Below are 27,958 nucleotides of genomic sequence, written 5' to 3'. Positions count from 1 at the left end.
GAAAATATCTCATATACCTTTGCATTCCATTCAAGGCCTACTGCAGTATCTTGAATTTGGAAACTAGTTTTCTGTCTTCTCCACACCACTTCCAAGTACATGGAAAAGTGTGCTAAAGTAGTACTCTTTCTGTTTCCATTTCAGCTGAGAACAAGGGACAATAGATGGCACACACCCCTCACTTTCAGCGAGGTGCTAGACATGAAAAGCAGATGACTGAAACCTTGTTTTCAGTCCCAAAGTTTGACATCCACCTTAATTGAATAAAAGGATTGAACCTGAAGAGGCCAAAGCAGAGAACTTGTTTGAAGAAAGCTGGTTGAACTGCTACGACATTCCCTCATTCATTGGTCCTAGGTGAGAGAAGTGTTGAAGGATCCTTGGAGCTGGAAGGACTAAAAGGGCTGGTAGTTGGCCTATGCCTAAGCAAATGGAAAGCAGCCCATTCTTGTAGCAGAAGTTGGCTGTCTAGTGGCAGAGTAAAGAAAGGCAGCTGCATTAGGTGTAGGCCGTACTTCCACCGAAAGTAGAAAAGAAAGGGAAGGTTTCTATGGGCTAGAATAGATGATATGGGAGAAAAGAAACCCACCAAAAGATCTCAGCAGAAAGAGGCCAAAACGTTACCATCACGTGGAGAAATAGAGGGGAGAGACATTGTCTTAAGCACACAAAAGCCCTAGGGCATCAGTGGTTAATACCTAGCTGTTAATTGAGGCTAGAAAACATCAATGAGAGATCATAAAATTACCAGTCACAAAGAGTGTTTTCTCCTCTCACCGCTTCTTTCTCCCTTTTGATCCATCATCTCCCCAGCTCCAAAATTCCCAACTACAAGCACAGGGGAGTCAGAAACATTGTTTGAAGGACGAGGAGAGTGCAAGGTTGGCACACGAACCTGAAACGGTTCACAAACACACCCCACTAGGGACTCTTAGATTGAAGCAGAAACTAACTGGAGGAGGGGAAAAACAAAGAGTGAATTTCACACGTTTGATTATTAGGTTGGACTGGACATTTTCATTACCAAATTTACACTGTTTATGGAACTAATCCATAATGAAAGATCCTTCAGGCACCAATAGTGACCAAAAAAGTTCTGACAGCTGGCCATGATTTCATTCTGGTGACAAGGTAAAAATGGCATTCCTAGAGGATTTAATGTTTCTACTCAGACCTTTCTGAGTCTGGCTCTCTGAATGTAATGATTACATACCCTTAACCAGAGACAGCTGATTACCAAGCCAATCAGTCATTAAAGAGAGATATGAAAGAACTATCTCAGCTCAGAAGATGAGATAGCATGAAATTACTGCTGCATTCATAGAGCATTTTTAGAAAAGACCAAAATGTGTATATCGACCTGAGAATGATGAATATTTTCCTAGGCTTTAACAGTAGTTAGGAATGTCAGGACTTGGAGCCAAGTTAATAAAATGTGCATGTCCTTGCAAACATCTCCTGTATTACAGTTGGCCCTCTGTATCCACCAGTTCCACATCAAGGATTCAACTGTGTTCAAGGATTCAACCAACTGCAAATCAAAAATATTTGAAGAAAAAAAAAATACAAAAATAAAAAACAATATCAAGTTTTAAAAAACAGTATAACAACTGTTTACATAGAATTTACATTGTATTTGGTACTATATTTAGTCTAGAGATTTAAAGTACACCGGAGGAGATACATAGGTTATATGCAAATACTACCCCATTTTATATCTGGGACTTGAGCATCCTTGAGTTCTGGTATTTGAGAGAGGTCCTGGATACAATTCCTCATGGATACAAAGGGGCAACTATATTTGTTATAGACCCATACCATGAGATAACTACTCAGGGACTATCACTGAAATAAAAATTACCTAAAAGGAAAATGGAAGGCAGGGAGAGTCCGACTGTGGCATAGGGATATTACACAGCCAAGAATCCTGCAAATTTATTTTATGTTGATTTCAAACCATCAGCTATACCTGTACTTGTCTAACTGAACCTAGACTGTATATTCTGCAATGTGATGAATTCTGTAGTCCCTTACATCTGAAACTGCACTTTTTATTTTTGTTACAAATAAGCAGAAATGTTTCAGTTCTTCCCTTACTGAAGATTGCAAACTCAGACTTTTGACCTTGGGCGGGTCTTTGCATGTGGATCTAACCCTCATTCCAGGGCCTCATCTTTTTGATAGGAACAATCCCACCCAACATGTCTCTAACCCAAAACATTTCAGATTAATGGAGTTATTTAGATTTCCATTTCACAAAAATGTCCATGAAAGTGCATACCATGAGACGTACATGGTCTTAAAGTTGTCTGGGGAAAAAAAAAAAAAAACCACAACAACAACTCAGCATCCAGAGTCAGCATAGATGGTAACTTGTATGATTCATCTCCCTTCAGGCATCAACTTCACTTTGGACCCACATATTCCCCATCAGAGTGTTATCACCAAGTCCAAAGTCCTAAATCTCTTAGTTCTCACTAATGCTTATAAAAATGCCATTCCCTCAGAGTCTTGTTATCTTCAAAGAATTACTCATTGATGTTCAATGATATTAATAATTCTTAGACTCTCAGATAATACAGGAGCTCAATTCCAAAAGAAACTGCAATAGAGAAAAAGAAAGAAGATGTGTGACATATAAATGCAAAAAAAAAAAAAAGTATTATAGGTGTCACAGTGCATTTAGGGGTTAAAATGAAACGCAAATGAGGGGCTTCATCCCCCTACGATTCAAGACGAAAGTGAGAGTTTGGCAAACCTGAATATACAGTTGCATGGAGAAAATCATTTAATTGAAAATTATTCAGTTAATTGTGGGCATTTCAAGCTCCATGGTAGACTGCTGAAGTGAGGAAGAAGTCTTCAAATCACACTTTTTAAGCAACCTCTAATCCTGAACCAAATATGATAGGCTATAGGTATGATAATGATAATTATCAGGAAGGTATAAATTAAGGATATGAGAAACTGATTGGATAGGTAGAATTTGCCAGAGGGGGAAAAAAAAAGAAATAGAAAACAAACTGGTGTTTAAGTCATAAAGAACATTCTGCCTTTGCACAACAAACATAGGAAAAGCAACCAGTTGTTACATTAATAAAATTCAGAAATTCAGACAATCCTGAGACCTGATTGTTTTTAAAATGAAGCTTAAAACTTTTGGAAACTAGGACAGATGTTAAATAGGAAACATATAATTGAATGCTGTAAGGTCAGGAAGAAAAAAGAAAGATTGAAATTGAAGTGGCTTTCCAGCTAGATAATGGGTAAAAGAAAAAAAAAATTGAGGTTAACAAAATTATGGTCAGGAAAACTGTCATTGCCTGGGTGGAAAGAAAAGTGAAAATAGTAGAGTACAAACTCTCAGAGATTTATAAAGTTTTCTATTTTATCTGATTTTAAAAACTCACGCACAACCAGTTGAGGAAAAGGATAAGCTTATCATAACAGCTAGAAAAGAGAAAACTGGATTATGAAAGAAGCATTCAGGAACGTTAACTTAAGATGAAGAGAAATAATGTGACATATTAATTTTACCAGGGTGCTACGATATTACAAAATATATATGTGGTCTTCTTCCCCATTTCTCAGCATATGTGAAAATCATTGGAATCTCCAAAGTGCTTTTTGTATGCTAAGTTGACTGACACTTCAGAAAGACAGAAGCATGATCAGAGGGTTGGGACTTTCAGCCCCATCCATCAACCTCCAGGGAGGGAAGAGGGGCTGAAGGTCAAGTTGATCACCAATGGCCAATGGCAAATTTAATCATGTCTCCATAAAAATTCAAGAGGACAAAGTTGAAAGAACTTCTGGAGAGCTGACACAAAGAAGTTCTTGGAGGGCGGCTGTTCTTGGAGGGAAGTTCTTGGAGGGAGAGGACACGGATGCCCCTCCCCCCTTACCCCATAGCTTGCCCTAGGCATCTCTTCATCTGTACTCTTTGTAATATCCTTGATTAAAAAAAGTGGTAAACATAAGTGTTTCTCTGAATTCCATGAACTGCTCCATCAGATTCATTGAATCCAAAGAGGCGGTTGTAGAAACCCCAACTTGAAACCAGTAGGTCAGAAGTTCTGGAGGTTGGGACTTGTAACTGGTCTCAGAAAGGTAGAGCAGTCTTGGGGACTGAGCTCCCAGCCTGTGGGATCTCCAGGTAGATAGTGTTGGAATTGATTTGGAGGACACTCATCTGGTTTTGGATGCTTGGTGTGTGGTGAAAAAAACCCATACTTTTGGTCACAGAAGTTCTGTGTTGATGATTGTTGAGGTGGTATAAAAGCAGAGGAAAAATGCGATTTGAGAGATTTCCTCAAAAAGATACTTAACAGATACTGTCTAGTTTAAGAGTCATTGTGGAGGTCAATTCCTGGAGACTGAGGGATAGTTACAGGATTATCGGTTAATCAAAAGGGAAAAGGAAGCCCTGGCAATTAAGGAGCTGTCACCTGAACTTCAATGCCCAGAAAGAAAGGAACGAATCATCAAACAATCAATTTGTAATCACAGAGAACTGAGAACAAAGACTGAAATGCCTTTCAGAGAACAATGTTGCTTCGCAATGAAGAGACAGGAAGGGGAGATAAAAGAGACTATAAGAGATACAGACTACATGGATTTCAATAATATTTTCATCCTAAATCAGAAATTGTTTGAACTGTTGACCTCAGTGTTGCAGCAGACTACATGATATGAATACAGTCTTCAAAATCATTTGAGTTAAATAGATTTTGTTTCAAAAATTAAACTCTTTATACACTACAGATATTTGAGACATTTTCATCTACAATCACAAAGGAATTCCACCTCTTTTGATCAGCACATAGGTGAGTTCACACAATTTTACAGGACTGTCATGACATTAAAATAGTCTGTATGGCTCTCCTAGTCTTTGAAGCAGAATGTCTGTGCACGTAAATAACCATATCAATCACCTCCTTAAAAATGCCTGCAGGAGAAGAAATCTTGCCAAAATAATTGCTTCACTCTTATAATGAAGAATAGACTTAATCTTGGCCACCAGTTTAGCCTATTGATGTGTTTGGCTTAACTCCTCTAGAATGAACCTGATGGGTATTATAACCTACCATAAAAAAGGAAAATAATCTATCATCCCCAAATGTAATATACATTCACTTGCTGTCCATTTCTTCAAAACTGAACGGCATTACTTACCTGAACTAACTGCAGGTCTCTGAAATGAATCTCACATATGAGGATTGCTTAGAGCTTTTCACCACAGATCACTGCTATACTTCGTTTTTTTTTCTCAAGGAGAAAGTGGTTAATAATTTAAGATTGTAACGGTGATCAGGACTTGACTTTATTTAGAAACTCTCCTAAATTCAGCAGTTCAGTATTGAAGCATATGTATCAATGCTTTGACAAAACTATATCACAAAATTACTAGGAAAATCTGAATTAGTAGAAATTAAATGTATAAATAGAACTTTTCACAACATGAATTTTTACTTTTTTTGAGAATTATAAAACATAAAAAACAATAATGGCCCATAATTCTTGTATCATTTTAACACCTGTTTTCATTTAAAATAAGTATGTACAATACAAATGAAAAAAATAAAAGACCTCCCCACCCCCTGGTACTTTGTCCTAAATTTAGGCATATTAACAATTTTCTTGTAACTTTCCAGAAATAGTCTATGCAGACCCAAAATTAATATCTATTTTATTTTTTTTCAAATCTGCCAGTAAAATATACCCTATCCTGTTTCTAGCTAATGTTGTTTAATTATTTGACATCATTCCACAGTAGCAGATATAAATATGTATCTCTTTAACTGCTATGTAACATTTCATGATACCATAATCAATCAATGAGAATTGATGGATATTTATATTTTACCATTGAGTTGGCATTGAGAAAAAAATCTCATTCTAAATTTACATCAAGGGGATGGAACTGGAAGCCATTATGTTGAGTGAAATAAGCCAGGCACAGAAAAACTTCACGTATTCTCAATCATTTGTGGGAGCTAAAAATTAAAACAATTGAATTCATGGAGATGGAGAGTAGAAGGATGGTTACCAGAGGCTGGGAAGAGTAGTGGGAAGAGGGTAATGGGGATAATTAATAGGTACAAAAATATAGTTAGACAGACTGAATAAAATCTAGTATTGGATAGCACAACAGGGTGACTGTAGTCACCAATAATTTATTGTACATTTTAAAGTAACTGAAAGTATAATTGGAATGTTTATAACACAAAGGAATGAATGATAAGTGCTTGAGTTGATGGGTACCTCATTTACTCTGATGTGATTATTAGATATTGCATGCCTGTATCAAAATATCACATGTACCCCATATACACCTGCTATGTGACACATAAACATTAAAAATGAAAAAAATAAAGAATTGACTGAGTCAGGACTAAAATTAAAATTTTAAGTTAATTTTTTAAGTCAAAGGACACCAAATTTTCTCATCACCAAATAGAAAAGAGATAGAGTCTAATCAGCTTACTTGGGGGATTAAAAGTGAAGTATTGGGGGAATTAAATAATGCTTCTGAAACCCTCATTTCACCGCAACAGAATAATCAGGGCTGAAACATGCTCATTTTGGAAGTAGCCTTAGAGGTGGTGGAAGTGTGTGAGGCTCATCTGCTGGCCCTGGGAACCGAAGGGGACAAGAAAAGGTTGGGGACCCATGAGACAGAAATGGAAGAGAAAAATGTGCTCAAGAGAGGGAAAATGTCCATTAAGGTGATGAGGTTGGAAGAATTATTTGAAGACAGTTAAGGCACAGTGAAGCTTGTTCACAAGAGACTGGAGTCTCTATGCACTAGGAAGTGGCTAACAGGAGTCCGTGGTGGTACAGGAAAGGGAAGGCATTAGCTGGAACCAAATGAGAATGCTAATAATCACACACTTCGCTGATCAGAAATGTGGATGGTTTTCATGGAGAATCCTTGCTAACTATGTGTTTTTTAAAATTCATAAACCATGAATGAGGTCTTTAGAAATACATTATGTAGAATAAAATACATTATTTCAGCTGAAAATGCTATCACTCTAAAACGTTTCCCCAAATCATTGATTTCTCCAACAGTATTTCCCATTACACAAAGCCCAGACCAACTGGTCAAGAGAGGAATGGGATAAATTCAAATTAAGGTTCTTGCGGCTGTAGATTCAGATAATATAATACACCATAATGTAATGTAGTATATTAAATATATTTATATAATAATTTTTTTTATTAATCACTATGGGTTTCTCATTAGTCTTTGTAGAAATATACAAAAAGTTCAATTCCAGTTTGAACAATTTGAAAAAATATTATGTCAAAGTAGAATTTAATTACTGGATCTAAGAAGCAGAAATGCTGACATGAATACATTAAGAACTCAAAGTACAAGAATGCTATCACTTCCCTCAGTAAAAGCAATAAAGAAATATTTGCAAAATTCTTACATTGCAACATCCAAGGTGCATAATGAAAAAAGAGCACTGGCCATATCAGCCAATTATTTTATTTAAATTTAAATAGTTTTTGTCTTCAATATTTTTTTCTATGAACTCTATGAGATATTCAGATATTCAGGATATTAATAAAATAATCATTTAATATTTCAGGAATGTGGCTCTCAACTATAATGAAAATGATCACCCAGAAATATATAAATGGCTTTGTTATATAATTTTCTATTAAAAATTGATTATAGTATGTTTATCATAGCAAACTTAATTTGCTAAATAATGTTTTAAATGAACTCATCACTTTTGTGGCAACTAAACCACGTATCTGCATATAGAGTAGGTTTATTTGTAAGTCATTGTATTAGTCCATTTTCATAGTGCTATGAAGAAATACCCAAGACTGGTTAATTTATAAAGGAAATAAGTTTAATCAACTCATAGTTCAGCATGAGTTCAGGAACCCACAGTTCCCGAGAGGCCTCAGGAAACTTACAATCATGGCATAAGGGGAAGCAAATATGTCCTTCTTCACATCACAGCAGCAAAGAGAAGTATATATGCACAGTAAAGGCAGAAGCCCCTTATAAAACCATCAGATCTCGGGAGAATTAACTCACTATCCCAAGAACAGGATGGGGGAAACCATCCCTATGATTAAATTATATCCCACCAGGTCCCTCCCAGGTCACTTGGGATTATGAGAACCACAATTCAAGATGAGACTTGGGTGAGGACACAGCCAAACCATATCTGTCGGAAAGCTTAACACCCTGTCTTTCATTTTGGAGACTGCTCAGAAATATATGTTAACAGATTCAAATCCAACGTATACTTTTTAATGGATTCAATCCAAAAAGTAAAATGTATAAATAAAATATATTTGTTTTATAGTTTAACAGATTCAGATCCAAACACAAAACCTCATCATCCTACATTCTCTAATAACCACCAGTATTGGCAAATCAAGAGACTTTTCCCCAACCAGTTTAATTGACCACAGAGGGAGAATTTATGACTTTCTCAAGCTCAAGAGATTGCTCGAAAGTACAATCAGTTATAGGAAATAAAGGAAAAGAAACTGTCAAAGAAATTCTAGACAGGGAGGAAAAAAAATAAACATGGAATTTCACTCCTAAGTTTGAGAATAATTGACAACATACAAATGAACAATGCCTCTAAAAGAGATATATATATATATGTGCCCCCACTAGTACATAGTCTCTCTCTCTTTCTCTTTCTCAATCTCTGTCTCTCTCTTTCTTGCATGCTCTGTTTCTTTCTATCAGAACATTGCAGGATGGACACATTGTTAGGACACATATCCATATACCAATGAATATTTGTATAGGTATTCACATTTCCCAGAATTTCCTCACTTTCTAATACTCATGAATTTAAACTAAAAAGAAATACAATATTTGGTAAACAACAGACAGACTGGATTAAAAAAAATGGTGTTTAATTCAAAAGTAGGATTGTTGGGTAATGGTAAAAGAGAAGACTTTCAAAATACCACAGAATGCTATTATAGTTTTAAGATACCTAAAAGGATCAGGTTTTGATGTTCTTTTCTTTGTTTTTTAACAAACTGAAGATGAGTATTTAATGTAGACTGTAAATTGTGTGACAAAGTTAAGACTGAATTAATCCCCTTAAGATTTGGAAAAAGAAAGCAAGGTTGATGTAACCAGTAGGTTTTCATAGACCACATAAAATACCTTTTTACTATATCTTCTCCATTCCAGCAGGGAAGTCCATCTGCAGCAGCTAATTCATTAGCACAAAGCTGATCAGCTAGACCTCCATAGAATGACCTGTACAGTCGAAGGCTGTTGATAAATTCTCTAAATGAAAGAAGAAAGAAAACAATTAAAACTAAACATCCACAATAAAGGCCATCAAAAATGATATATATTGTTGTACATAATGTTTAGGATATAATTTTATATTGTTATGCATAATGTTTAGAATATAATTTTTTCAATTTTCTCTCTTTGTTTGCATATATTTTAAATACTTTTCTAACCACCAAGATGAAAATACATTATCTTTTTTTAGAAAAAAGCTGGTATTTTAATTTATTCTTAGAAAAAAAGGAATCACTGGGTATGAATCTTGTATAATTCCACATCCAAGAGGTTGGGAATAGGATATACTGATGCATACAGACAGACATTACTTTGTTTAGCCTCCCTAAAAGTCCTCATTACATGCTGTCATTTACGTCACCATAAGAGTACTAACACTTTTCTTTTCCCTGTGGAAAATGTCAGAGACTTACAACATGCCAAGTGATTGCTTTCTGATGAAAAGTGTACTAGGTTATTTTCCTATCTGGGTCTTCTTGGTATCTAAGAATAAAAAGTAATATCTTTACTAAATATGATCCAAAACCCAGACATGTAAATTTCAGAAGCATGAAAATAAAAGTTTTTGGAAGGAATAATATTTAATATATTGACTAAGATTTTTTCCTCCCACACTACTTTCCTTCCCCGTATCAATTATGGGAGGAAAAATTCAACAACGAGCATGTTTGTTTTGTTTTAATTTAGAAAGCAAAAACTTCTGAGTTTTAAAACCAAGGCTTTGGAGGACCAAGAACTTGAGTTTTAATATTTCAAAAGGCCAAGTCCTAAAGACCTTCATTATGATTTTTTTTTTTACATAAACAATTGCTTTGGAAAAAGAAATGAAAAGGCCTAGGCTGATCATAGGAGATGCTCTCTAGACCAGAAGGAAGGGACAGAAGAAGGAAATGTTGGAAGGAAAGTAAACTTTAGAAATTCATGGAATAAGCAGTTAAAACGTAGCAATTATGAAATGTCATCCCTCATTAAATTTAAAAATATAATTTGTTTAAAAATGAGATCAAAGAAGAAGGGTGATTCTAAATTATAGCTGGAGTAACTAATTTTTAAAAAATTAAATCTCATTTTGTGACATCTGTTACTCAAGATCATTAATTTTTAGTTCTCTCTCCTATTATTTTTGTTTTGTTTTGTTTTAGAGATGATATCCTGCTATGCTGCCCAGGCTGGACACAAACGTATTGGTTTTTAAAGAACTATTTGTGAATATTGCTGGAGTTGATTTGTAAAAAAGATAAATGTTACTTTCAAATATGTAACATCAAAACTCATAGAGAAAATCAGACGCTTTTAGTATATGTATTTGGTGAATATTTAAATCATATTTACTACTTTAAGTCAGTTTCCTTTGCCAGAAAATAAGTCCCTCAAAGATGGCTATATCTCTACTATAGCAACTGGAATGCATGAACAAATACCAATTTATATGTTGAAGCTACTAAAACATAATTGAGGAGGCAGACTAATTCATTTTTAGAAAGGTGGGGTTTAATGAATGGCAGGATGTGTGACTCCTGTCCTAAATTGTATTCACTATAAATGATCACTTGTTTGGAATCAAAGAGTCTTCTAGCAATGAAGAGACCAGGCCCAAATTGATGGAATGTTGAGACTTTTAAATTGATGATGTAAAACTGAATATATTTTTATGGACCCTAAGTCTCCTACTGCAGTGTTGGTGGATAGCACCAGGTTCATTTCTCCCTTCAAAATCAATAGATCCTCATAGGGAAAGCTTTACATCTTTCTTTTCCAGTCCTCTTTCCCACAACTATACTGTCATTGCCTTAGTCCAAGCCTTTATCATCTTCCTCTGGACTTACTACACTAAGATTACATCCCTCCTATCTCTTCCCATTCTCAATGACAGTAGCTTTCTAAAATTCAAATTTGACATTCCAGAGATTACGTTACTCACTTAAAGTCCTTCAAAAGCTTCTCTACAGCATTTTATCCAAGTTTCTTGGAAAGAAGTGCAAGTTATCTTCTCACCTCAATTTCAACAACAACTCAAACCATACTTTAGGGTCCCACAAAAGTGAGGTACTTTCTGTTTCCCAAACACACTGTCATACCATTGCCCATATTTAATCTGAAAGGATTGTATCCTAGAAGATTTCCAGTCATTCTATGAACCATCATCTATAAATTATTGGTCAAAAAGTAAGAAACACTATTGAGTGCTAAGTTTTGTATTGGCACTAAGGATTCACAGGTAAGCAAGAGAGCCCCTGCCTTCTAAGAACACACATTTTGGGGAAAGCCTACAATGATAAGACAATGTTAATAGAGCCAAATTTTAGTGCACAGACGAATCAGAAGATATTTACAAAACAAGGTAATATTTCAGTGCTCCATGCAAAACAAACAAGCAAACCAAACAAAAAGTCAGGATGAGTAACGGTAAGAGGAAAGAAAATACAGGTAGTATGCAATTTCATTAGTGGGGACTGTGCTTATGGGAATGAATTATGGTGAAATGGTAAGAAGAAACCATTTTATCATCAGTCTTATTGCTCATCATAAGATGTTTCTGTTTTATTCAAAAGGAAGTTGGAACCATTAAGTTTTCCAGCAAGCAGGTGTCATCATCATCATCATGGCAGCAGTTTGGGAGTAGAAAGCAGTGAGGTCACTTAGGTGGCTATCACCTGAGCAGAAGAAACCCTGAGGATGTGAGAAAGAGCCTGTCAGTGAACATAAAAACAAGTGAAAGATTTGAAAGACATTAGGAATCTAGAATTGACAGGCTAAAGGAAGAATGTTAAGATAACACACACAATTTCTAATTGTGTTTTCCCCCTGCTCATGTGAGGGATGCTCATGTCATTCGCTGAGATGAGAAATAAAGGAAGGGAAATCTCACCTTCCCAGGGTCCCACACTATACTTATGATCATCCTTATCTCACTCCATATTTTCGTCTTTCCAAGGCACACATCACTTTCTAGCCACTTATGTAATATACAGATTAATCAGGCCTTATTGTTTCTTAACTGTCTCCATGGTCTGGAATAAAATATTCAGGCAGGCAGAAATGTTGTTGTTTGTTTTGTTCACTGCCATAAATCATAGAGCAATGGTGTTACATACAGTAGCCCCAATAAATAGTCATCAAATTAATAAATGAGTGAAGACTAAGGAATTAATGGTTTCATTCTCAACATGTTCAGTCTGAGATTTCTTTGGAATGTCTAGATAGAGAAATCAAATAGAATGCTACTTTCAAACTTACTAGGTATAAATCTCATCTGGGGATTTTCCCAAAATGCAGATTCAGATTCAGTAGTTCCAGGGCAGGTCTCAAGACTGTACACATCTGCCGGGCGCGGTGGCTCACGCCTGTAATCCCAGCACTTTGGGAGGCTGAGATGGGCGGATCACGAGTTCAGGAGATCGAGACCATCCTGGCTAACACAGTGAAACCCCATCTCTACTAAAAATACAAAAAATAAGCCAGGCATGGTGGCGGGCGCCTGTAGTACCAGCTACTAGCGGAGGCTGAGGCAGGAGAATAGCGTGAACCCGGGAGATGGAGCTTGCCGTGAGCCGAGATCGTGCCACTGCACTCCAGCCTGGGCGACAGAGCAAGACTCGGTCTCAAAAAAAAAAAAAAAAAAAAAGACTGTACACTTCAAAGCAGCACTCAGGTGATGTTGATGCTACTGGTTCAAGAACTATGCATATCATGGAAGTTTGCTGTTAAAGATGCGGCCTTGGGACTCAGTGGACTGGACATGTGATGTGAGACCCATCACCCATACAGGTAGTGACTAAAATAATAGACACGGAGAAAATCTTTCAGGAAAGTAATATGCAGTAATACAAAGCCAAAAAGAGCTGAAAGTGGAAAGAGCGAAGGAAGAAAACTTCAAAGTTAAAGCACTATAAAAACTAAAGGATGAGTGAATTTGAAGTTATATTCCTCACAGTACAAAATGCCATTCTGAGGGGTTAAATAAAATCCTGAAAGTGTCCTTCCTATGTGGTGACCATAATTATTATGTACTAAATTGTATCACCTCCTGTCACCACCACAAAAACATTCATATGTTGAAATCCTAACTGTATTTGGAGACAGGGCCTTTAAAGAAATAATCAGGGGCCAGGTGTGGTGGCTCATGACTATAATCCCAGCACTTTGAGAGGCTGAGGCAGGAGGATTGCTTCAGCCTAGGCGGTGAAGACCAGCCTGGACAACATAGTGAGACAATGTCTCTACATACATACATACATGCATACATACATACATAAAATAAAATTTCAAAAATTAAAAAAAGAATTATAATTAAATGAGTTCATATGGGTAGGTGCTAATCCAATATGACTGGTGTCCTTATAAGAAGAGGAAGAGATACCAGGGACACACAGGCACAGAGAAAAGGCCACATGAAAACACAGGGTGAAGGCAGCCATCCGCAAGCCAAGGAGAGAAGCCTCTGCAGAAACCAAACCTGCCAACACCTTTATCTTGAACCTTTCAACCCCAGAGCTATTGAGGAAATTCATTTGTGTTGTTGAAGCCACCCAGTCTGTGGTATTTTGTTATGACAGCCCTAGCAAACTCATATAGGAATTAAAGCACTTGACATAAAGTAATGAACTTCACATTTGCTATACAACGAGTATTAGAAAGAGCATGCAAAACCATAAGTGGAGATTCCAAAAAAGAAAAATTAAAGATTTGTTTGTGTGCATGCTCATTTCAATGGGGAAGACAGTTGAAAATATTCGGGTATAAAAAGAAGGAGATAAGGGTTTGTGGTAATTAGCTTGTTTCTGGATATTCTAATTATCTACTTTCTGGGCACACAGGAGCTTGGAAGTTGGTTTTGGTCATGGGACTTGTTTGGGGTTCGAATAAATATAGGCAGAATTTATGTATGCTCCTTCTAGGCTGAAGCTTTAAGAACTAACGAGGCTTTGCCAGCTTCCGTTTCCCTCTGGCACGATGACTGGCAATGTTTCAGAGGAAGACTGCTCTGTCATTCTGCGTCCTAAACCCCAGGCAACTTAAGCAGTGATGGCTGCTGATCTGAAATGGCACAGGTTCCAAACAGAAACACAATGTTATTGTTCTAAACCGATGGTATGTTGGTGTAGTTTTCTATCGCATCATAACTTAGTCTCTCGGTTGATACAATGATAGGAAAAGAAAATTAATAATTCATTAATCAGAAATTCTGCAAAAGAGAGAGAGGAAGGGCTACTGAAAACAGAGTGGTTAGCTTTGAATTTTCTGAGGCTAAAATAAGGAAAGAAAGTCTGCATTAATATTAAGATGGGTTTTGGTTTGTAAAGACAGAAATCTGGGGGGGAGATCCTACTTTGGAACACTATGTTCTGTGTTTGGCAGGAATTAAGAGCAGTGTTGCAAAATGCAGTTGCACTGATAAATATTACTTTCAGTGATATTTACTTTCAGTGATATTTCAGGATAACAGAACTAGGGATCTTCAGTAGGTATATTAAACAAAAATAATTGAGATGGTGGTAAAGGAGGGGATTGAAACACCAGTAGGAATAGTGAACGGGTCAAAAAGACTTACAGGCCAGGCGCAGTGATTCACGCCTGTAATCCCAGCACTTTGGGAGGCCGTGGTGGGCGGATCACCTGAGGTCAGGAGTTCGAGACCAGCCTGAGTAGCATGGAGAAACCCCATCTCTACTAAAAATACAAAATTAGCTGGACATGGTGGCACATGCCTGTAATCCCAGCTACTCAGGAGGCTGAGGCAGGAGAATTGCTTGAACCCAGGAGGCGGAGGTTGTGGTAAGCCAAGTTCATGCCACTGCACTCCAGCCTGGGCAACAAGAGCAAAACTATCTCAAAAAAAAAAAAAAAAAAGAAAACTTACCTGCTACCACAGGGCAAATTAATGGTGGCCCTATTATCAGAATTCACATCTCAGTTGCCAGCTCAATGCTCAAGCTAACACATGACTACTTTTCCAGTTTTACATGAAATATTTCAAGGAACAAAATATTATATTATTAGAAAGATTATAAATTTAAGCTGCTGGGAGAGTGACTGCATCTGTGCAATTATTTCTCTACAGTTATAAGACTATTTCCCGTTAAAATTAGGATCATAATAAACGCAGGGAGATGTTAACAGTCCCATCGAATTATCCTTCAGGGACTGTGTTTCATATGTCAGTTGCTTATCTTGTGCTTGAACTATCTCTAGTACACAGAAATGACATATAATTATTAAGAGTAACAGTTTGACCATATTGAAAAGAAAATAGAAAAATGTTCCTCATCTGAATATTTATTCAAAGCCTCTATGTCTGGACCAATAAAAATGGATCATTTTTAATTTGGGCTTGTAACAGCGTAGCATTTGTTGCCTTTGCTGCCATTTTCCAAGTTGAATGCAGAATCATTAGAAATGAGCCACACAGGCCAGGCATGGTGGGTCACTCCTGCAATCCCAGCACTTTGGGAGACCGAGGTGGACAGAATCAATTGAGATCAGGAGTTTGAGATCAGCCTGGCCAACATGGTGAAACCCTGTTTCTACTAAAAATACAAAAATTAGCCGGGTGTGGTGGTGTATGCCTGTGATCCCCGCTACTCAGGAGGCTGAGGCAGGAGAATTGCTTGAACCCAGGAGGCAGAGGTTGTAGTGAGCTGAGATTGTGCCACTGCTCTCCAGCCTGGGCAACAGATCAGCAAGACTCTGTCTCCAAAAAATACCACTTCCTGCTTTTAAAACACTAACTCATTCATACAAAATGTCTTTATTAAAAAGTCAAACAATAACAGATGCTGGCAAAGATGTGGAGAAAAGGGAACACTTATACACTGTTGGTAGAAATATAAATTAAATCAGCCTCTATAGAAAATGGTATGGAAATTTCTGAAAGAACTAAAAATAGAACTACTATTTGATCCAGCAATCCCGTTATTGGGTATTTCCCAAAGGAAATTCAACTATTTGTTATTTGGAAATTCCACTATCCCAGCAATTCCACTATTTGGTATTTACCCAAAGGAAAATAAATCATTATATCAAAAAGAGACCTGTACTCATATGTTTCTCACGGCACTACTCACAAAAACAAAGACATGGAATCAACCTAAGTGTCCATCAGTAGGAGACTGGATAAAATGTGGTATATATTATACACACTGGAATACTACTCAGCCATAAAAATGAATGAAATCATGTCTTTTGCAGCAACGCTGATGGAACTGGAGGACATCACGTTAAGTGAAATTAATCAGAAACAGAAAGTCAAATATCACATGTTCTCACAAGTGGGAGCTAAACAATGGGTACTCATGGACTTACAGAGTGGAATAATAGACACTGGAGACTCAGGAAGGCGGGAGGTGGAAGTGGGGTGAGGTATGCAAAATGGTTACAATGTGCATTATTTGGATGATGGTTATGCTAAAAGCCCAGACTTCATGGCTACACAACATATCCATGTAATACAACTGCACTTTTACCCACTATATCTATTAAAAATTTTAAAAATAAGAAACAATAAAATGTCTTGCCATGGCATAAGAGCTCTTGACCCTTTACCCTAAACCTCATCCCATGACAGTCCCCCTTCTCTCTATTCACACATACCAGCCAAAGCCCACACAGCTATACACACATTGCATAAAACAACTCAATATTTACTGAACAAGATTCCAGGCTTAGCACATCCAGTTTCCTCCACCCAGAACTGTCTTCTCTTCTACTGTACTCTCAACTTTCTACCCATCCTTCAAGATCCTGCTTAAACTTCACCTCCTCTTCAACTCCTTCCCTGACCAACTGGTGTAGCAATGGGTTCATCCTCATTTCTCATCTAGCACCTGTGTATGGTTGTATTATAGCCCTTGCTCTCTAGTATTAGAATTCCCTTATATGCCAATCTACCTTCCCAATTAGTGAATGTGTTTCCTAAAGACAAAAGTCATGTCTTCCTCATGTTCTCAGGATTTGGACCATAGCTTGGTACCCAACAGGCACTTAACAAATTCTTTTTGAATTAGCCCCGGATGAAGTCTTAGTTCTTAACAACTTCTAGAATTAGAAGCTCCTACAAGAAATATGTTTTACACAATGCTAGTGATAATTTAAAGTTCTTTAAGTGCACAGGTGGCTTGGGAAACTTTAAATCAGGAAACTTTAAATTAGGGGACCTATTCCTAGATTCTGGCAAAATATCAGAGAGACCTTTCTGGTGTGTTGCATTAAAAAATAGAAGGAATCTCTAAGGTAGTACAACAACTGAGCTAAACTCTACTAAAGAAGCTCAAGACAGCTCCTATTTATATGTAATGTTAAAATTAACACACAGTGACACATTAATATTCAGTTGCACTGCTGTGTAAGATAGCTATCATAATTAATACATCACAGATATGCTGCATTATGAAGACAGAGCTAGAAGGAGCCTTAGAGATCATCTGTTCCAACAGCTCTCTGTCCTATCTATACATTGTCATTACCAAGGACACATTTTAAACTGTACACTTGGAGTTCTCCCTCAAAGCATCAGATTTATCGGTCCGGGATGAGAACTGAGCATTTGGGTTTCTTGCAAGCTTCCTAAAGGATCCTAATGTGCAGCCAGGTTTGAGAACCAGTGACGTAGTCCAACCCTCTTATAAATAACAAAAGTGAAAAGAGAAAAATAAAAAGACTCATGAAAAGTCACTGAGTTATCAGTTAGGCATTTAGTTGATACAGACTTCAACATCTTGTTTCATTAATTAACTGAAAATCTCATTACTTAGCAATAACTGGCTGCCAGTGGATATTTGATTAATCAAAGTTGAATACATCTTTAGATAGAAGAGTATTTCCACCTGTTTCCAAACATTTATGGAAATTATCACATTTTAAAAACATACTTATTAGTAGATTGTTAGATTAGAAAAAAAAAACCAGATACATTGCTTCTTTTTGACAAAAAAACTACACTGAGAATGCAATATGTTCAGACAGGAGTTACCTATACGTTTTGACCAGTCTGAAATGTTTGGAGCAGGAAGCACGCAGTGGGGTAAATTCTAATCACTGGCTAATGCCCAGCTTTGTACACTGTGCTAGCACAGTAAAGTAGAAAAAGGCTGTAGCACAATTGCTCATTCATAGCCTGCAGCCTTATTTGCCCTGAGCTTACTGAAGGCAAGGGAGAAACATGGACTAGCATAGTTATTGCTTCATTGTTTCCCATGCCCTTGAGGCCAACAGTGCCAGAAAGGTCTTCTGATATATCACATGGTAAAAAATACAAATAAAGGGGAATGCAAACCCACCCTGAAGTCGTCATTTCTGAATCTGTTGACAAAGGAATGCCAGTTACTACTATTAAATTGAGTAACACTTCCAACTGGCTATACTATTGTAGTTGACTTTATTCATGTTTAATTATAAAAGTAATATATCTTTTAGTAAGGTGTAAAATAATAAAAAGGTGTATGACTAACCAGTTAATTTCTGTCCTTCCATAGTCTTTTCAACCCTCCCACCTGAGGTAACCAATATAACAGCTTGGTGTTTATCTTATTCTTCAGCTTTTGCTACGTGCAAGCTAACAAGCAGCTAAAGACAGACAGACAGACAGACCGACATAGAAAGATAGAGAAGGATATAGAGATGGTTTGGTTTCGCAAAATCTGTACCAACCTATACACATATATGAAATGGAATCTTTCTCACATGACAGTATATGACAAACCCCTTTCAGGTTAATAAATAGAGTCTTATTTTTAATTAACTGTATAATATTCCATAAACTGGATATAGCAATATTAGCATAGTCTTTTGAAAATATTTCACTAAGCAAATTTACATTTTAATTTACAAAGCTGACATAGTTTCAAACTTTGTTGATCTTTTAGGAAGCTGTTTGCCTTAAGGCCCATGGCTCTAATCTACATTTGACCTTGCATTTCATTTAATCAGACCTTGCTAGAAACAAAACTATGTTCAAAAGCCATACCTCTCAATCCTATGTCCTCATCTCATAGGAACTTGTCTCATTTTAAACATTTATAAATTGTCACATATTGCACCCCTCTTTTTTTTCCATTGAATTCAACACAGAAGAGACTATTTCTAATTTTGACCAAAGCTAATTATCTAGAAAAGTATCCAAGAAGAACCTTATCTTCTTTTTTTTTTATTATTATACTTTAAGTTCTAGGGTACATGTGCACAACGTGCAGGTTTGTTACATATGTATACCTGTGCCATGTTGGTGTGCTGCACCCATCAACTTGTCAACACCCATCAACTAGTAATTTACATCAGGTATAACTCTCAATGCCATCCCTCCCCCCTCCCTCCTCCCCATAATAGGCCCCAGCGTGTGATGTTCCCCTTCCTGAGTCCAAGTGATCTCATTGTTCAATTCCCACCTATGAGTGAGAACATGCGGTGTTTGGTTTTCTGTTCTTGTGATAGTTTGCTGAGAATGATGGTTTCCAGCTGCATCCATGTCCCTACAAAGGACACAAACTCATCGTTTTTTATGGCTGCATAGTATTCCATGGTGTATATGTGCCACATTTTCTTAATCCAGTCTGTCACTGATGGACATTTGGGTTGATTCCAAGTCTTTGCTATTGTGAATAGTGCCACAATAAACATACTTGTACATGTGTTTTTTAGTAGCCAGATTTATATTCCTTTGGGTATATACCCAGTAATGAGATGGCTGGGTCATATGGTATTTCTAGTTCTAGATCCTTGAGGAATCGCCATACTGTTTTCCACAATGGTTGAACTAGTTTACAATCCCACCAACAGTGTAAAAGTGTTCCTATTTCTCCACATCCTCTCCAGCACCTGTTGTTTCCTGACTTTTTAATGATTGCCATTCTAACTGCTGTGAAATGCCATCCCCATCAAGCTACCAATGACTTTCTTCACAGAATTGGAAAAAACAGCTTTAAACTTCATATGGAACCAAAAAAGAGCCTGCATTGCCAAGACAATCTTAGTCAAAAGAACAAAGCTGGAGGGATCACACTACCTGACTTCAAACTATACTACAAGGCTATGGTAACCAAAACAGCATGGTACTGGTACCAAAACAAAGATATAGACCAATGGAACAGAACAGAGTCCTCAGAAATAATGCCACACATCTACAGCTATCTGATCTTTGACAAACCTGAGAAAAACAAAAAATGGGGAAAGGATTGCCTATTTAATAAATGGTGCTGGGAAAATTGGCTAGCCATAAGTAGAAAGCTGAAACTGGATCCTTTCCTTACTCCTTATACGAAAATTAATTCAAGATGGATTAGAGACTTAAATGTTAGACCTAATACCATAAAAACCCTAGAAGAAAACCTAGGTAATACCATTCAGGACATAGGCATGGGCAAGGACTTCATGTCTAAAACACCAAAAGCAATGGCAACAAAAGCCAAAATTGACAAACGGGATCTAATTAAACTAAAGAGCTTCTGCACAGCAAAAGAAACTACCATCAGAGTGAATAGGCAACCTATGGAATGGGAGAAAATTTTTGCAATCTACTCATCTGACAAAGGGCTAATATCCAGAACCTACAAAGAACTCAAACATATTTACAAGAAAAAAACAAACAACCCCATCAAAAAGGGGGCAAAGGATATGAACAGACATTTCTCAAAAGAAGACATGCATACAGCCAACAGACACATGAAAAAATGCTCATCATCACTGGCCATCAGAGAAATGCAAATCAAGAATCTCATTTTCAAATGGAGATTTTCTTTCTGGAATGTCTCAGACCACATGTTTCTCTACTTAATGACATACATTGATTTTTTTTCTTACCCCTAAAGTCAGTCCACACAGAATACAGAATCCAAATTAAAAGCAATGCCTAGCACACTGTTTGAAAATATCTGTAGAACAAAGGTCAAATGTGCAGTTTGCTAGTTAATGGCCTGAAGCAAAGTGAAGGTTAATGTGGCACTAATGAGCAGGCTCAACCCTGTAGAGATGTCTGACCACAGCTGTCAAACAGTAGACACTTAAAATGTCAGTCTCCTGCTCAGCAGAGGAAATATATAATTACATGTTTCTAGATAAGAACTCTTTTCTCTTGCTGTTCTGAATCTATATTTAATCATTTAACGTTATTCTCACCTAACTCATTCTATTTGACAAAATATTTACAGAAGTCTTTAGAATACAAAAAATAGATTTCTATTCTAATAGAATAGAAAGAGCAAACACCACTCTCATTGCAAATGCTTGAAAATAATTAAACTTGTATAGTCAGATGGAGAATGGAAGTCTCATTTCTTGGCCCATTCTGGGAAGAGAGGGTGAACACATCACTGAGAAGCAATGCAATATATGGCACATTTATCACAAATGAAAATGTGTTTCAAGCACGGCATTCATATTTGATTCAAAAGAAAAAGAATAATTTTTCCAAAAGAGCAAGTCGTTAAGTCTGCTCTCTGAACCCCACCTGAACTCATTGCTCATTATGGAAACTGTGACCTAAAGATCGGCACCTTTCTCAAAGAGGAGGATTTTTTTTTTCCCTAAGTGATTCCAGGTTTCCCCCTCCACATAGGAAGTCATCTCCCTCACATGACATGATTCCCCTTTATTAGAGGATTTACTGTGATTTCAAAACAAAACTAAAGGGTTGGTAGGTTGGGGAGCAACAGGGAAAGTAATAGGAAAGAGATGGAAAGGAGCTCAGAGGATGGGCTGATTTCCTTAGAGACCCTTTGCAGAGACTGCTTTGCAAACAGGTGTTTCATGTTTAGCACTCCCTGTAATTTGATTCTAGCCTTGAGCTGGAAGTTCATAGCCATCTATGCAATTAGGATAGATGCCTCTATTCCTCACTTTTCAAAGACCTTCCAAACCCAACACATTACCACTTAATGTCCCCATAAAAAACACCCTTTCTGAAAGCATCCTCCTCTAAAAAGAGTGATTTAAACCTGTTGTCAAAACTAGGTTTTCAAAATTAGTTCTAACATCGTTTTCCCCTGTTGTAAAAATGTGCCTTAAAAAACACTACCTCTGTTCTCCATTAAAAAGGACTTTAAACAAGGATTCAACCCATTAGTGAAAATAAACACGTGACCAAGTAATCAAGATTTAAAACCAGTCAGATAATACTAGGGAAATTGGTCATCTATCCCAAAAGAGACGTGACACGGTGCCTACCTCTTAAAATTGTTGGTCACTTTAATTAAAATATACAATTAATTGTTCAGTCTACTAGTTTAAAGAAACATGGTACCAATTTTTCAATTTTCAAATCTAATGATATTAATCTATGCTATTCACACAATCATTATTGAGTACCCATATTTTGAGATTCAGTATTTTAGGTCAAATCTTGAATATTCCCCTCTTTGGCAATAAGATATTTTCTGTGGCTGCTAACATTTTAACAATAAACTTGGTGACTTAAGGGACAAGAATATAATCTAGACATTATTAACCTCTCTCAGCATTAGCAGAACATTAATAAAATACTTGCCCTTTAACAGTCTGCCAATGAAAAGCCTTCTTTATTCTTCCTTCTTTTATCTTTTGCATTTTGGAATTACATTCAGATATTCCTGTTTACCTCCTCCCACACATTTATCTGACTAATGGCTGGTATACACCTAGTACAAATTGTTCATGCTTGCATTTTCAGATACTCTGTATCTTTCATTCCAAATACATGTGTCCCTGAACTCTGTTATAAAGATGGGCATTAGCACTAGGAAATCTATAAATAGCAATGCTCAGATGAAATAAGCTATTTTATTTTTCAATTTTATTCCTATTACTCTGGTAATTTTCATTTTGAAAAACATTGCTGTGGAATGTTACATGTCACCTAGGTATCCTTTTATTCTCAGTTTTTCTGATGGGGGGTCTAGAATATTACTGACTAGGATAATTAATGTACAATTACCTTAAGTTAATTATGCCATCTAAAATATGTTTATATGATAAGGATTAAGGTTATGCATCCTTCCATTATGATTATTCATATACATGTTTGTTTGTATAAGGCTTAGCTTAAATTGGAAAATGTAGACAAACCAAATACATTGAAGACTACAAATTCTTTGGTTTTACTCAGTTTACAAGATCCCAAAGTTACAGTGTTCCTTATATAACAAGAGTCTTGCTGAAAGAGGGTGAAACCAATAGAGCAAAAAGAGAGCCTCAGACTCCTTGACTTCGAAAGTCATCAGACCAGAATGAATCACATTTCTGAGAAGGAAGCTTAATCTAAAAGTCGATAGCTCTACAAATATGAGCCTAAACAAAAACAAAAAGAGATACCTTGAAACTTCCTTCATATTCTCATTTGTTGCACCAAGCAAAAGAAGCCACACATGATTCTACAGATCATGGTGAAGCTGTGTGCCCTGGAAATGGTTAATCTGATTTGTGTTTTGGACTGAAGATGAAAAAGGGAAAGGAAGTGTCTCTATCACATGTGTAACCTACTCCAGAGACACATTTTTTTCTACTAGTTTGAAGACAATTGTGGTGGATTTGGCAGCTTTGTCATTTCCATTCCATGCCATTGGATACAAATATGAGGATTTCTTGGTGCTTCCTGCTTCCCATTTTCCCCTATTATACATATGTACCCTTTATACATTTTAAACACATTGATAGATTTTAAATGTTGAAAATGTTCTTTACCACGAAAAACAAAGTAGAAGATAGCGCTTGATACTCTTGCTATAGATGAAGGACCCATCCTACCTCTAAAGGCAATTAATTTGTAAGAGACGAACTTCAATCATCTTAAATTATGCCCCCACAGATTCCGCCAAAAATTCTGAAATAATTTTATACACTCCTATAAAATCATCAATTTCATCATAATTTGAACTTGAATCATGCTCTTCACCTCTTCTAGAAGTTCAGTGAAAAAAATTATAACCAGAGGAGCTGAACTTGCGGTTCTTTTCAACTCTGTAGACGTTTACTGACTTTCCAAAGGAAAAGGGGTAGAAGATTCACTTGTTGGGAGAAAAGAAAAAGAAAACATACTCTTAGATATATTAGATAAGGAGAATTTATTCACAGTTTGGTTTTCTTGGTGGAAAAGATGTTTTCAGCCATATAAATGAGATAGCCCCACGGTAATAATTACATACATTACTAAAAGCTTCTAGCTTTTCCGGCAAAGCTGCTACATAGAAACAGAAGGTTTTGGTATGACCAGTTTGAAAACTGTCCAATTTCTAGCCATTTCTATGACTATAAAATGACACCTTATTATTCTTTCTGTAGTCAGAAATGTGGAGAGATTTACTTCCACACACACTAACCTAAGGTTGACAGCCTCTGCACTGCAAATATCATAAAGCAACTTAAGGACATAAGCATTATGGAACACTAATGGAGCCTGAAGAGTTTAGAATAAATCTCATGCTCCCTGAATTAAGTCTATCCTCATCTAAGAAAGCAAACTAGTAGAGTTCCAATTGCAGCCACCGGATATGACAGTTGCATATGTTTTCTATAATTGCCGGTAATTGTTACCCTGAAAACAAAAAGTGGGCATCTGTTGAATACCAAACATATGGGCACATAGCCACATCCAAGACCAATTGCAATGTCAACTTCTAGTTTGTGCCAAATTGTTGGACCTGCCTCTTCTTTCAGGACTAGTGTGCATAATATTAATTTTCTACTATGTAGATTTCATTTAAGATGATCCATGAAATGGCCATTAATTTTTTCATGAACATCTAGAAAGTAAGAGCATTTTAAAAAGATTTTCTGTTTTTAATATTAGTTTTAGGTGGAGCAAAGTACTTTTCAATGCAACAAAATTCTGCGTGGATTTGTCTATGAACTTTCTTTTTCTGGGAACATTTATGGGATCCTCAGCAGGATACATGATTCCCAAAGGTTAAGAACAACTAGCCTGAACTTTTGCCATATGTTTGCTCTGCCTTCTGGTATTTGCTCTTCCTGTGTGCCTGTAGTTTGACCCCCTGCAAGTCCTGATCTTCATTATTTCCGTAGGTCTTGACTCTAGCCTGCCTTATAGCTCATGTTCCCTCCGTACCTGCTCTGGCCTCACCTCTGGCCTCCTATCCAAAGCTTTGTCTTGGCCTGCCCTGCTCTGGAAGCCCTCAGCACCACCACCTAACAAGCACTGTTTTACATTAAGCAGATTTTTTTTTTCATTGAAAACATGACCTTTATTTTCACAAGTTAAATTTACAGGTAATAAATAATAATGGCACCTCAAAGACACACTAACTTTCACTTACGAAGAAATAGATTGTAAATTGCTTTCTCTGGTACTATAAATGATATTAAATTTTCCTGAAAGAATCAACTTCTTTTTCAGACCAATGAATATTTTCATCCACTGAATATTTGTACATACAATTCATCATTAAGTCCAGCATATCTCAATACTGATTTACCATCTAAACAAACATATATACTCAGTGTGTAATACCATGAATTTTTAAATTTAATTTTGGTTTCATTAATAAAGTGTTGTGTTAGATAAGATTTGACTATGTAACTATAAACTCTATGTTTTTTATTATAAACTCTATGTATTTTAAGCTAACTGATCCCATTTAATATGAATCTATCTACCTTGGCAATAATCTTAAATAACATTAAGTGTTCTTCACTGAACAGACGTTTCAAATTTTTTTCCCACATTTAATCATTTTGAACACTTCACTGTGTTTTTCAGTGACATACAGGATATTAATTTACTTTAGTTGACAGTGACATTCTGAATGAGAATCATGCCCTGCCTCATTTCTTTGATTAAACTGCAATTTCAAGTGTCCTCATTGCTTTCTATTCTTAACAAATAAAACTGTTAATGTTCCAAGTGATAAAATTCTCACTCAAATCATGATTTAATAAATGCATTAGAATGAAATGGAAATATCTAATGATATAATATTTCAATTAAGTTCTGAAGACAAAATTGAAAAAACTCATAAAACAATTTATATTTTGTTTCAAACATTAAAAATCCAGTATTTCTAAAAATTCTGCATTCCCTACCTTGACATCAAAAGCCTGTCTGATAGGAAAAATATCTTATTTTTACTAAGCACCTAGGACAGTCCCTATTATGCAAATACACACTCATGCATGTAGCCAATCCCCTTAATCATGCATTCTGAAATGAGAGGCCTGGCTAATTGGAATGCTTGCTGGAGAACAGATGGGGCACTGGTGTTGAGACTCTATCTTAATTTATTGTCCTGGGGTTTTCCTAATTACCTACTTAATTGGCACAGCCACGCCACTTTGAAATAATAATGTACAGCTAATTATCACCGATTTAAGCTTGCTAATAGCTTATTCTTACCAGCTAACTTCAAGAAATCAAGCAGAGAGCAGGAACTGCCACAGGGAAATCACTCAGCCTGGCCTGCTTTAGACAACTATATGAGTGCAATGTCCTTTACAGCTGTGTTGATTTGGTCTCTGCCCAAAAAGGCAAAATTGTGATGCTTTGCTGGCTGTTTAAAGGAGCAGTAGCTCTTCCTTACTTTGCTCAACTTTGGAGACCTCCGTAACTGGTATGTATCAATCACTCAGGATCTTCAATGTGCACATTATTAGCATGCTGTATAAACAGAAGTAAACTGGGGAAATTGACTCAGGACAATTACATCTCCAAAATAAAAGAATCCAACTCTATAATTTAGTTCCCCTCTTTCCAAGCTAGAAGAAGACTCACAATGTCCACAAATGAGCTTAGCACAACTCTTATCCCGGAATAAGGAAATCTTCCTTCTTCAAATGTTAGAAGCAAAACAAGGAAAAAGCAATGGACTTAACAGAAGGGACCTCTGTGAAATGAATACAGAAAAACAGAGAGGAAAAAAAGACAAAACAGAATGGTTAGGAACTTGGGAATATTAAGAGATTTCTCTATCCTCAGGAGGGGATACTGTAATACTGCCTTCACTTACTCTCATTCTGCATTTATTTTAGGTACCTTTAAAAATTCAAGTATCTCTAGGTCAGATTCCCTAGAAGCAGTGCCTGAGACAGTAATCAGTATGCAGGCAACTCATGAGGGAGTGCTCTTAGGTAAAAGGGAGCAAGGGAAGCAAGGGCAGGTGTAGCGGAAGGAGCTAAGTGGGGATGTGGGCTCAGCTTCAGCCAGATACCACAGGGAGCACTGAAGCATGCATTTCACCATGTTTGGTCCCACCCGTTCAAGCAAGGGGCAAGCCTCTTCTATCCCTGTGTCAGTCAGTCATTGTCTGTGAGCTGCTACCAAGAGCCTGAAGCAGGCGGGAGTCTAATCCTTTTCCACAGGTGGATGAGATGGGTGAGAGGCAGTCTCCAAGATAACTCCCACAGTTTGATCCCTCATGCCTTTGCATAGTCCCCTTCTACACTGAAGAGGGTTGACCTATGTAACCTATGGAATATTGCAAAAGCAATAGTATGTGATTTCTGAGGCCAGTTCATAATAAGACGGCAGCCTCTGCCTTGCTCTCTGTTAGATTTCTTGTCCTGAGAGAAGTCAGCTACAATGTGAGGACACTCAGGCAGTCCTATGGAGAGGTCATTGTGACAACAAATGGAGGCCTCCCACCAACAGCCATGTGAGCAAGCAATCTTGGGAGATGATACTCCAGCCCCACTTGAGCTTTCAGATGACCACAGCCCTAGCTGCCTTCTTGACAG

At 36.8% G+C, this 27,958-nt stretch overlaps 1 protein-coding gene across 1 annotated transcript in view; it reads right to left on the bottom strand.

The window, feature by feature from the left end:
* The window catches only part of GPC5 (glypican 5), a 1,454,359-nt gene that overhangs the window by 1,093,687 nt on the left and 332,714 nt on the right, over nt 1-27,958 (bottom strand). Inside the window, exon 5 of the mRNA XM_015121302.3 lies at nt 9,164-9,289. Within this exon, the coding sequence (XP_014976788.2) occupies nt 9,164-9,289 (126 nt within the window). The remainder of the gene's footprint in view (nt 1-9,163; nt 9,290-27,958) is intronic.

The sequence above is a fragment of the Macaca mulatta genome, chromosome 17, assembly GCF_049350105.2.
Source record: "Macaca mulatta isolate MMU2019108-1 chromosome 17, T2T-MMU8v2.0, whole genome shotgun sequence".
NCBI classification, from domain to species: domain Eukaryota; kingdom Metazoa; phylum Chordata; class Mammalia; order Primates; family Cercopithecidae; genus Macaca; species Macaca mulatta.
Note: the sequence above shows the minus strand (reverse complement) of the source record. Positions and strands in the feature narration are given on the sequence as shown.